The 12,575-nt window shown below is 46.2% G+C and overlaps 1 protein-coding gene across 1 annotated transcript in view; it reads left to right on the top strand.

The window, feature by feature from the left end:
• The window catches only part of NRTN (neurturin), a 93,462-nt gene extending 81,135 nt beyond the window's left edge, over nt 1–12,327 (top strand). Inside the window, exon 4 of the mRNA XM_066636421.1 lies at nt 3,394–12,327. Coding sequence (XP_066492518.1) covers nt 3,394–3,848 — 455 coding nt within the window. The 3' untranslated portion in view covers nt 3,849–12,327. The remainder of the gene's footprint in view (nt 1–3,393) is intronic.
• Nucleotides 12,328–12,575: the final 248 nt, after the last annotated feature.

Genomic DNA, 12,575 nt, shown 5'->3' with positions numbered 1-12,575 from the left:
CAACATGGCCCACCTGACCCCCCACCATACTAATGATAGCAGTGGTGTGAATCTGCAAGAGATTTGTGCCTTTGCTGCAATTACAATTAGCAAATGGAAACATCCCCCAGAAGCCCTTGTGGTACTGTGGGTCCTCCAGGGATGGCCTTACTGGCCCATTGGAAAGAGCAGAAGAACATGTTGTCATCAGCTTCTCTTTTTCCCATCCTCCCATGTTATCAGTAAACATCTGACATAACATACTGATAACAATGTTATCAGTAAACTCCCACCTCTGAGGGTGGGAGGAGAGGAGACATTTCCCCCATTTGCCAGTAGGGTGTGTGCTCACCTAGGTTCCTGGTGGCATTTGCTGACAGGTGATATACATTGTATATCACCTGTCAGCAGATGCCACCAGGAACCTAGGTGGGGCACAAAGGCCCAACATGCATTGGAGATTCCAGTGCCAGGATCTGTTTTAGTAGGGCAGTTGGATCAATTTTCAGGAACCTGGTTAAACCTCGCCTCAACCCTCCCCCCAGCTTTCTCTCTTGCACCTACAGCACAGACCCCCAGGAAGGAACAGAATGATTCAGCAGCAACAACAACAAAAAACAATTTAAAGCAAACAGAAAAACCCCCCTCAACCTTCTAGGCCCTTTTCCAAATTGGCTCCAGCAGTTCACTGTCAAGGAATGGTCATTGGAATCAGATGCTGCTCCTTTGTTCTTGCTCCCTGGGCTGGGAATGGAAGAATAGCCTTTGGCCATTGGGTTGTTTTAGAGGCCCTTGAAGGCTTTGTGTATGTTGTTAAATTTGGGTTGCAAATGAAGGCCAGGCTCCTTCACACTCAGTGTCAAATGCTTAGTGTGTGCTAAAGAGGATGGATTATTTGAGAAGCCAAAAATTCCATCCTGTCCGATGCATTGTGGTTGGTGGGGTTAGGGCACATGGATGTGGCCAGCAGCAGTAGAATAGCCAGAGGGAGGTTGTGGCATGGTAAGTACAGCAACGCACCGGGTAAGCATCCCCTCCCACTCAGCATCAGAGCCGCTTGGGGTACAAACGCACAGGCAAAGGCTCAGAACTCAGATGGGTCCTGAAGTGTCTGTGACACATCTGGGAGAGACTTTGGGGGTGGTGGTGGACAGCCTGATGAAAGTGTCGACCCAGTGTGCAGCAGCTGTAAAGAAGGCCTACTCCTTGCTGGAGATAATTTAAAAAGGCATTGAGAATAAAATGGCTGATATTGTGTCACTGAACAAATTGATGGTAAGGGCACTCTTACATTCAATTCTGGTCTCTGCATCACAAAAAGGATGGAACTGGAAAAGGTGCAGAAGAGAGCGACCACAATGATCAGTGGGATGAGGCATCTCTTTTATCAGGAAAGAAAGACTACAACATTCGAGGCTCTTCAGTTTAGAAAGAAGGTGTCTGAGAGGAGACATGATTGATGGCTCAATCCTATTGAGCCGCTGTGTTGCTGGAATGTGTGTTCCAGCGCACTGTGTGTTTTACAGCGGCTGTAAAATGCAACCCGCTATTCTGCGCAGCTGGGCCACCCTCACAAACAGTGAGTGGCCAGGTGACAGTGGCCTCCCTGGAGCACCTGGCACCAGTAAGGCAGCAGCAGGGATGGACCGTGTGCGGGGAGGAGGAGGGAGGAGTTTTGGGGCTGTGGAGGGAGGAACCAGGGGTGGGGAGGTGGCGGAAGGGGCGGGTGGACTTGGTGGCGATGGTGCATGCCAGAATGTATATCCTCATTTTAAATCTTCTCCACCCCTTTTCTCTCCTCAGACATACATAACCAAAATAGGTGGCGTATGTCCGACGAGACCCATTGTCCATCAGGCGGCCTTTTAGAGGTGGTAAGTGCAAAATGTTTTCACTTACCTCCTGAAGGCTGTCCAATCACACACACACACACACACCCCTTAGGATGCAGAGTGTGCCTTTTTGATGCATCTGCATCAGTGCTAGTGGCAGGGGATAGGATTGGGCTGTATGACATAAAATTATGCATGAATGGAGTGGATAGTGAATTTTCCCTCTTGCAAATTATCAGAACCAGAGGACATCCACTAACATTGACTAGTGGAAGAGTCCAATCAGACAAAAGGTAAAACTATATTGCTTTACCCAGCGCATAATTGATCTGTGGAACTCCGTGCCCAAGGATGTGGTAGAGTGTAAGCATAATAAAAAAAAAATTGCAATGCAGTGAGATGCATAATCATATCAAGATTGCTTTTTCAAACTGTTTTATCCAAGAGCTTATCCTTTAAAATATTGGGTTCATTTTTGGTACAGGTTCACTGGTATTTTTTAAATGTCCAGCTGAGTTCTGTTCAAGATCCCAGCTTCAAAAAGTGATTTCATAACTGGTCCAAGGACTTTGAGGGCCCAATCCTATTTAACTTTCCAGCGCCAATGCAGCTGCAAACTGCTCCAAGGTAACCTTGAGGAGGCCTTTATGGCTGACCTTCCCACCACAGAATGCATCTCACGTCCCGTTGGCATGGCTGCATCAGTACTGGAAAGTTGGATTGGGCTCTGAACCATTTTAAGTACATTTCTTGAAGAGTAATGAAGCTCCTTTGCTTGTAACGTAATACTGAAAAAGAATATGGTAGCTGTTGAACTTGGAAAAAATATGTTCTTTGATTTTGATAAAAGGATTTTACCAACAAAATGCATATAGTAGCATACAAACTGGAAAACAGAATATTAATCCTTTAGTTGCAAACTGAGTGTCTGATTACACAGGCCAACACACATTTTGCTTCCTTAAACATTACACCAATTCCTGGGTATATTTGGGGTGCTGATTCCAATAATGGCATCTGTTTTGCCCTATCGCGTCTAGTTTTGGAGACACGGCATAGCCTTTTTAGTGAATGGTTCAAGCAGCTTCCTCATGAGGCTTCCATTCACCATTAGCTTCCATTCACTAATGAGGCTATACTATATCTTCAAAACTAGCCGTGATAGGGCAAAACGGATTCCATTTTTGAAATCAGCACCCCAAATTCATCTCAAACCACCATAAAGTTTGGGAAAAACTTTTCTGACCCTCAATTTTGTAGGCCTGTGTTATTGAATCACTTTTATTGAAACAGTTGTGTAGGAGGTTCTGTTCAGGCAACCAAGAGATTTTAGGTCCAGACTCAATTTGGATTCACTGGGGGGGAAAAAACCCCTCTGAATTAGTCTTTGGGTTTTGGATCAGGCTTGGTTTGACCCATTGCCCACAACTGTGGCACACCTATACACTAGACATTGAAGAATTCTAAGACATTTTGGATGCTAGGTAATGAGTTAAAGTTCCTAGTCCTCACTAAACATCCTGTTTATCCAAAGTTTTGTTTTTCTGTGATGGCTTACACCTGCTCCTTTTTTAAATTTCAGATAGCACGTTGTTTGAGAGCTACACAGAGGGCGAAATCCACCAGCTAATCTCCACATTGATTGAGAGGTACAGCCAGTCCATGAACTCAGGGGGTCACGAGCTGCTTGCTCTCAGAGGCGGCAGAGGTGGCAACCGGATGAAACGTGCGAAGGCTCGTCATAAGCCCTGCTCCCTCAAGGAGGTGGAAGTGACAGTCAGTGAGTTGGGTCTGGGATACAACTCCGATGAGACCATCCTCTTCCGTTACTGCAGTGGCACCTGTGACGCGGCTGTACGGAACTATGATCTTTCTCTGAAGCATGTGAGGAGCATAAGAAAGATCAAGAAGGAGAAAGTGAGGGCTCGGCCATGCTGTCGGCCCCTAAAGTATGAAGGAAATGTCTCCTTCTTGGATGCAGGCAACCGGTACTATACAGTGAACGAGGTGTCGGCCGAAGAATGTGGCTGTGTTTGAAGGAGCAGAGCAAGGAGGAAAGAGTTTGGTTGTCCACCAAGCAGAGCCCAGAGGCTGCTGATGTGAGGGTGGTTCTCCCAAGGTGAAAGAGAATGAGAGAGAAACAGCAAGAAGCACCCATGCTTGGAGCAGCCAAGGAGACAACTGGGTTTAAGTCTACCTCAGCACCACTAGCGAATGCATGGGGCAACAGCAAAGCTTTGGACCACCAGCTCGGGTCTTGGGGCTTGCTTGTCTAGTGGAATATGAAACAAGGAGCCTCTGAGGATTTCAGTTTTGGCCTCTCCGCACTAGTTTCCACCACCTGTGCTTTCTGGAGAAGAGTTGCCTGGGGTGCCACTGTGGAAGGAAGTCCTTCCAGTCTCCTGCTAAATGTTCCTTGCTCCACGCTGCCAAGAATGGGGCATATTTCTGGTGGAGACAAACATCGGCAGCCTGTCCATGTTAAGCTGCAAGCCAAGGAGTTAGAGAGAGGAGCGCATGGTCTTCCAGAGAGGTTGTCTGGGTCACAACTAGGAGCAGGCACCTGCAGCCTGCTGTGGATAGCCCTGGTGGCCTTCATTATGATTACTACCATCATTATTATCATTATTCTTATTAATAAAATGATTCCATTTTGCAACTTAAAGTAGGGGAGAGTTTCATGTGAATGGAACTTTTGGGAGACGTGCGAATAAAAGCTTAGCAGATCAAGGGACTGTGCTCGTGCCATAAGACTTTATCATACCATTATCTTCATGTACATGCGCAGTATAAAATAGTGCTGTGTAAAATATATATATGAGGGATATAGACATAGGTTTAAAATATCAACAAATATGTACCAAATGCTGCCATTCCTTAACAGGCATTGCATCAGCTTCTCAGCTGGGTCACTTTTGTGTTAACTGAAGGATACTTAGAGCTGGCTCATCCATGAGGCCAGCTGAATTAGAATAGATGAATGATGTGAAGATCCATACTAAACCTGATCATAAATCAAAGGAAATAATGCAAAGATCACCTTCAGTCCTGGAAAGAATTTTGAAATGTTGCTAAGAATTTTTTTTTAATGTTGCCTACTTTTGGAAAACACTGGTTTAAAATGTAAATTGTGAGCCCTCTGTGTGGAATAAGACCACTCATTCCTCCCCAACCAGCTCTAGGGGAGTGTTTCTCAATGTTTGTCCCCTGCTGTACCACTTTGCATGGTCCACCTGTTGGAAGTACCACCAGAAGTAACTGGCAATGATGTAATCACCTACTGCTGCTTGACAACACTGCATTGGTGGTGGGGGTCTGGGGGTCCCACCAGACCCCACCTCAAGTGCCACCAAGTGGTACAAGTACCAGTGGTTGAGAAATGCTTCTGTAGGGGAACCATACAGGCAACCCTTCCCTTGACTCAACCCTTCCCTTGACTCGATCATTGTACAACCACTGTGGGTAAGACTCTTAATTGAGACAGTGTTCCTTAGAAATGCTTTAAAACAATCGGACCGACCCATCCATGAGGCCAACTGAAGCATTTGCCTTAGGCAGCAGATTGGGAGGGGACACCCATCTCTGCCTGCCTACTTGTCTCCACTGCTCCTCCTTCTCCTTCCTCTCCCTGGAGTAAAAAAGAAAGGGGGGGCAGAGAGGAAGAGGAAATGTGGAATGCTGAGCTATAATATTGGGGAGTGGGAGGAGCAGAGGCTGGCACATCCTTAGGTAAGTGGGTAGTGTTTGTCAGTCTGCCTCAGGCATTAGGAGGTCTTGCTGGCCCTGAGGATACTCATTTTTTTGAAGGAAAATGGCAGGAATGTTGGCACTCATAGAACCCCCAACGGTTCATTTTTAAATGTGTAAGAATGATCCCGTTTCAAACAAGAAATCCTGCCTCTGTTTATGCAGGAGCCTCTGGTCTCCTGATTGGAAGGTGTCAATCAGAGCTGAGTCAGAACAAGATCAGAGCAGAGACACATTGAGAGACTCAGTGGAAAACATCCTCTTAGGGCAAGTCATTCTGCTATGAGAGTGATTGAATCAATCCAGTCATATATAAAGGCACAGTAACATTATCTACTTACAAAAGCTGTTTGGAAGGAGACAAGAACAGAGTGTTGAATCATACAGAGGTTCTGTAGGCAACTTCTTCTGTGAGTCTATAATTAGCAAGGATGCAATCCCAAGCACACTTTCCTGTGGATAAGTTCCAGCAAACTCATTGAGACTTCTAAGGAGACATGCATAGGATTGCTCTGTAACTAAGGCTGCAATCCTAACCACACTTTCCTGAGAGTAAGCCCAACTGAACAAAATAGGACTTACTTCTGAGTAGACCTGGTTAGGATTGTGCCCTCAATGTATTTCTTGAGGCACTCTAGCATCTCACTCACTGCCAACCTGATACACGTTACTAGTTTCATTTAGATGTAAGGGATGCTTCTGTTTCTTGGCCCTTTTTTAAACAACAAGTTTGGTTCAAACTGCAAATAAGATGGAACCTGCATTCTAGTTCTGCCAAACAGGTTCTGGGATGCATCTGAATATCCAGCTTTGCTTTGATCAAACCGAGCAAGGCTGTTCTTATATGTGATTGTTTTCTGGGTTTGCTTTAGTTCTCAATTACAAGACACCCATTCTGAAGTGTACGTATTATAATGACTTCTGTGCTATGCTTCTGCCAAGGAGTGCCAAGCATTGTTGACAGGAGCCTGCAAGGTGGACTTTCCTGCAAGAGACACTTGTCGAAGGCCACCCAATAGGCTGCCTTCCAAAATGCAGACACCCCAGTGTCCCCAGTAGAAAACTACCTTCTACTGAGTTGCACCATTGGCCTTTCTCAGGCTTGTGATAGCAGTGATTCCACAAAGTTTCCACAAAGTTTTGATTCCACAAAGTTTCACACAAAGTTTTTGATTCCACAAAGTTTCAGGCAAGACCATTCTGAGCCCTGCCTAGAGATGCCAGAGATTGAACCTGGGCTCTTCTAGGCATGATGCTATGCACTTTCTTCAGTTGCAAGAGAGTAATGGTGGGAGAGCGTTATCAGTGGTGGATTTCAGAGAGATTCAAGGTGGGCCTCAGAATCCCACATCTATGCATGTCTACTCAGATGTAAGCTCCATTACCTTTCTATCCTGCTTGTGGGCTACCCAGATGTATCTGGTGATCCACCATGGGAAATGAAATACTGAACTAGACAGCCTTTGGCTCTATATCCCTCAGGGTTCTTAATACCTCCTGTATGCAAAACACATGCCCTGCAAGCGTCTTCCCCTGTAAGGAGAATCCTACTGCACCAGATAAAAGAAGGTCCAGTATCTCTCTTCCAACAGTGGCCAACCAGATGCCTCTGAGAAGCCCATATGAAGACAACAGATTTCTCTTGCTGTTGCTTCCCAATAACTGGTAGTCAGCAGTATATACTGCCTCTAGATATGGAGGTTCCAGATAGGCATCAAGGCCAGTAGCCACCAGTAGTAGATTTTTGGCCTGCTCCTTACCAGGCCTTATTTCTTGTTGCCACAAAATGCAGTGTGCCAGTGCACACAACCTGGCTGCTCCTTGTGGGGACTGGCCGGCTTTGTGTGCCAGCAAACAACAGACACCCATTGGCACTGGTAAGTTTGTACAGGGAGTGGGAGCAAGGCAATGGAGTGGGGTGGGGTGGGGTGGACAGAACAGGGCAGTGATGGGGTTGGAAGGAGGATGGATCAAAACCAGAAAGGGGGTGGCTTCAGCAGCAGCAGTGCACACCAAATCCTAACCCCCTTCCTGGCCTCCATCCCTCTTCTTTCCATCTCTGGTGCATGCAGACTTGTGCCAGCTATAGAGCTGGCACAGATCTGAATAGGCCTGGCGGGCTGGCATAGGCTTACCCTGGGGCAGGAGAACAAATGTTTCTCTTACCCCAAGAAGAAGGCCAAAACCTCCCCAAGGGATGAGCTGCTGCATTGCCATGCGGGGAGTTGCATTGGATTGGGCTGTTATTCTAATCTCTTTGAAGGTACCTAAGGTTGCAACCATCACAGCTGTATGTTACCTGGAGCTTGAGGGAGGGAGGAATACGAGTGTGATGAATAGTGCCCTTCCCTGATAATTAAGCGTGACCTAAAACCCGCCGGGATCTTGAAATGAATGAACTGCCATGCAGCTTGCACAGCTGCGGTTTATTTCCGGGAAATGTGTGCAGGTGAACTTACTGGTAGGTTGGTGCTCTGTGGATCTGTCTCTCAATCTGCAAGCCACTGGAGACAGCTGCCTCTGATCTAGCCAGTGCACCATGCTCCTGTTCAAGATGGGTGCCATGACTTTCTGGTGTACCTTCTAGTTTTGTGGTTTTTCTTGTGGTTTATAGCCAAGCAGGGAAAATGATCTCCAAAGTGGTGTGCACAAGGGAATAGGGTGGGATGGGGGGCAGCTTTGCTGTTGGCACATGCTCCATTTACAGCAGTGTCACTGTTGTTTACTCTGGTAGGAAATAAATGAACCCTTGGACTTCTGCGCTGGCCGAGCCAACTTCATTTGTCTCATGGAAGAGAGTTGCTCCCTCCTTTTTGGCTCTGTTCCCGGCTAGAGAAAATGCTAAACAGAAGGACAAACCACAAGTTTCTGCTGCCCATTGTGGCTGTGAGCGAAGGCAGTGGAATGCAAATGGGCCTGGAATTGTCCCTTTAATCATAAGTGTGCCACACCACTGGACACTGTGCAGGGCCTTGGGCAAAATATGTACCATGAAAGAGAACAGAGAGCTCTTTTTTAGTTCAAGGGGGCTTTTTATTTTCCTTGAGCAACCAGTCCTCCTGGACTCGCATGCATATCTATCCTGAGCCTCTGAAATAGAATCCTTTTTAGAAGCTGTTAGGATTTGTCTGATGCTATGAGGGCATTTGCTGAGGAGGCAGGTGGGGAGGGCTGCCTAACCCTTTCCCAGCCATCATTTCCCCTCTGCAACCCATCCTCCCCCAACTGCTTTTCCTTGATTGAGATATCAGTCTTTGAGCACACGTGGGAAGCTGGGGTGAAAGGAAGGATTGTCAAGAAAAATGGCTGGTGGGGAAAGGTTTGAGCACCCCTTCCCTCCTACCAGTTGTCCCTCTTACACATTGGAAGCGAAAAGGAGATTAAGCCTCCTTACACCAGGGGTTTTCCCAACCCTATAGCCCACCACTCTCTTCTCCTTCACATCATTTTCCTCCTGTGTCCTCCACTTCCCTTTCTGATCCAGGGAGTGGAAGGAACAGAGGCTGGCACATCAAGTGGGGCAGCACTTGGCCCACTGTCTCAGGCACCAGGAGGTCTTGGGCCTGTCCAGGAAAAACTGAAGCCCTGCTGCCTGTCAGAATGGGCAATCCTGGGTTAGGCAGACCACTGGTCTGACTCAGGGGGAGACAGTGTCATGCGTTCAGGGTCCTCCTTTAGGAAATTAGTGGCTGCTCAGTCCCCTCCCCTCTCGCCCAGCATCCATTCTCTCTTGGGGCCTCACTCTCTGCCTAAATGTATCCAATCTGCCAGTACATTTCTCAATCAAGGGTGGTCTGTTTGAAAGATACAGCATTGTCGAAATGTTTTCCGAGAGCACGCTACACCCACCCGGCCACCTCCTGCTCTTATTTTAACTGAGGATTTCATTGGTGACACATTTCCCAAAGAGTGCTGAGAGAGCGAGGAGCCACGGATGGAAACATCTGTAAACAAGAACGCTCCATTCTGCCTGGCCATCTTTCCTTTTTCCTTCTTGACGCATTAATTGTTCTTCAGAATTGCCCGTGGCACTCCCAGAATAGAGGATGTTTATGGCCTGTGAGACTGCAATATGTCATGCCCAGATATTTAAGAGAGAGTGATTGTGTCCTTGAAGGTCTTTCCAGATACTGCCCTTTTTTCCTGGAGCAGCGAGTGCTAATCTGAGCAGATGACATGACTGCTCCTCGACATGCCTCCAACGCTGGTAAATCAGTTTCCCCAGCATTGAGCTTCAAAGTACACGCCATATTGCATCCATGTGGCATGTAACTTTTTCTCCCCTGCAGTATCTCTTTGGGAGGGGCCAATGTGCTGCAGAGAGGCAGTGGGAGGGGGTGCTTTAGGGTCCTAACACTTGCATCTTTTTCTGTGCAACCACCGCTTCATCTGAACCCCTCATCTGAACCTTGAATACAAAGATACAAAGGGAAAGTGGTAATTGGGGAAGGGTTACTAACCGTTGGGGAAATGATTAAGCAGCCTCTCTCCCAACCTATCTGCCCTCCCCCCACTTCAAATTCCAGTGTGGTTATGAGAGTGATAGAGCAGGACTGGAGAGGCCCAGCTTCAAGTCCACATTCAAAGCTCAAGGCCAGTCAGTTCCTTTGGGTCAGTCAGTCCCTCTTAGCCTAACCTACTACATAGGGTTGTTGTGATAATGCAAGGTAAAGGGGAGAAAAACCATGTTGCTGCCTTGAAAGAAGGGTGCAGGATAAATGCAATGCAGAAGAAAAGTAATTTTAATTTAATACTAAACAGCATGTACACACCACATTTCGGGTGCTTCACATACATTACCTCACTAATCCAAGTAAGGTAGGCCTGCCTTACACTACCTGTAAGGTAGGCCAATAGAATTATCCCCATATTGCAAATGGAACAAGGATGTGATGGGGGGGGAGGGTGGCTTGTGGAAGGTTTCCCAGTGAGTTTATGGCAGATGTGAGTTTCAAACTGGGGGATCCTCAGTCATAGTACTGCACCTGCTCTTTCAAACGCAGCCTACATTATATTCAGAGATAATCATCAGATAGATTAACCTCTATTTTCATGCACACCCCAACTCAACAGATAGGAATTTTGGGGAGGAATTTCTAAGATCTGCTTCCTTTAGGGGACGGAGAACACATGAGATTTGCTGCGATCACAAATGTGCAGGTTGAAAAGAAAAACCGGGAGTGCAGCAGCACATGGGGGGCAGTGAGGATTTCAGAGAGATTCAAGGTGGGCTCCAGAATCCCACATCTATGCATGTCTACTCAGATGTAAACTCCACTGTGTTCAGCGGGGCTTAGTCCCACAAAAGTGTGTACAGGATTGCAGCCTGAAAAGGACAGGGACAAACTCATATTTTCAAAAAGATGCCAGAGTTTTAACTGAGGGAAAGATCTAAGGCTGGCAAAGATCCATGACAGTCCAGGGTTTACTAGTCACCTAGTAGTGAAAACTTTTCAGAATACGTGAAGTAACACTGAAAAGAAACCTAAAAATCAGTGGGGGGATTATGGAGAAGCAGGAGAGCCCTTAACTCCAAAAGTCCCAACCCCTGATCCCCCCACCTCATTTTAGGTCAATCACTCATCCTTGTAGCCTTCCAAAGGGGGCTTCAAAAGGTAAGGGAGCTGGACACACACACACACACACACACACACACACACAAAACCCCAAATTCAAGCATTGCTGTGGGCATGATGCCTGACTCAGTAACCGCAACTTAACACTCGCATGTCTGAGGATCAGAGGAGGCTTTGATTTTCCATCAATATCAAACAGCGTTCATTATTGCTTTGTGCCTCACCGCTCTCTCTGAGTGGGAGAAAATTGCAGGGCAAAGGAACAACACTTTACACTTGTGATGACTGAAACCAGGAGAACTGGGGTATTTTTGTGTCCTCTCATTGTTTATGAATAGGCAGACTGAGCAGTGGCAAGCAGGCTGGCACCCAGGCAGAGAGTGCTAGCCTAGGAAGCAATGCTAGGGCCCAGTTCTATCCAACTTTCCAGCATGGATGCAGCCACAATGTAGACCCAAGGTAAGGGAATAAATATTCCATTACCTCGAGGACCTTGAGTGCCATGACTGCCCCCCCTTCCACTTCATGATGCAGTGTGTGCCCCACTGGCACAGCTGCATCAGCGCTAAAAAGTTGGATAGGATTAGACCCTGTCACTTACCCAAAAGCAAACAACATGTATGAGCAAATCCCCTTGCAAGGCCTGTTGCCAAACTCAGAATGCTCATTTACCGACTCGCTTCCAACTATCTCATTGCATCCTGCACATAGAGAGCAACTTACAGCTAATGGCTACTATTCATCAACAGCCATCAGTGCCCATTTATGACCTCAAACAATAGCATTCATATTATAGTGTAATATTTCTCTGTAGTGAAATATTGTAGTGGCCTGGGTAGTTAATTCCGTGGGCTGTCAGTGCAAACTCTACCCATTGCTTTATCTTGAGAAGTTGATGCAATACACTTGTATATTATTATAGATGAACTCTATTTATTCAAAGTAACTTATGATATTTATTTAGGTACCATAAAGTGCATTCTACCTATGTGTCAGAAGCTTTTCTGTTATTTTTCTTCTAATTTATTGAGCAAAATGGTGCCAACATTTGCTTGACTTTTGGTGACATTTTACCGTTTATTCTTTTAAAAAAAGCAGTATGACTTTTAAGGGAAAAAAAAACATAAAACCAAATGTGATGCTGATGCATACTCAAGAGCAGGGCAAATTAATTAAAAAAGAATAACTGAACACAAGCAAATTGTGTTGTGTGTTGTTTAAGTATCAGTTTGTTAATATAATAACCCCCCCCCCCTTGTCTGTTCATTATTATTTAGGATATTTCCAAGATTCTCCTCATCCAAATTTCTTCCTGGATTTAGGGGTTCTAAATTACCTAGTTCTTGTTTCAAGAGTGAAAGTGATATATTAGGAGTCCTCCATCCATGTCTTTAAAGTCTTAATTCTGTGCATGGCTGTACTCTGCATGGCCAGCTGCAGC

Source organism: Tiliqua scincoides, chromosome 8, assembly GCF_035046505.1.
Source record: "Tiliqua scincoides isolate rTilSci1 chromosome 8, rTilSci1.hap2, whole genome shotgun sequence".
Lineage (NCBI taxonomy): Eukaryota > Metazoa > Chordata > Lepidosauria > Squamata > Scincidae > Tiliqua > Tiliqua scincoides.
The sequence above is the reverse complement of the archived record's forward strand: the minus strand, read 5'-3'. Positions and strand labels throughout refer to the sequence as shown.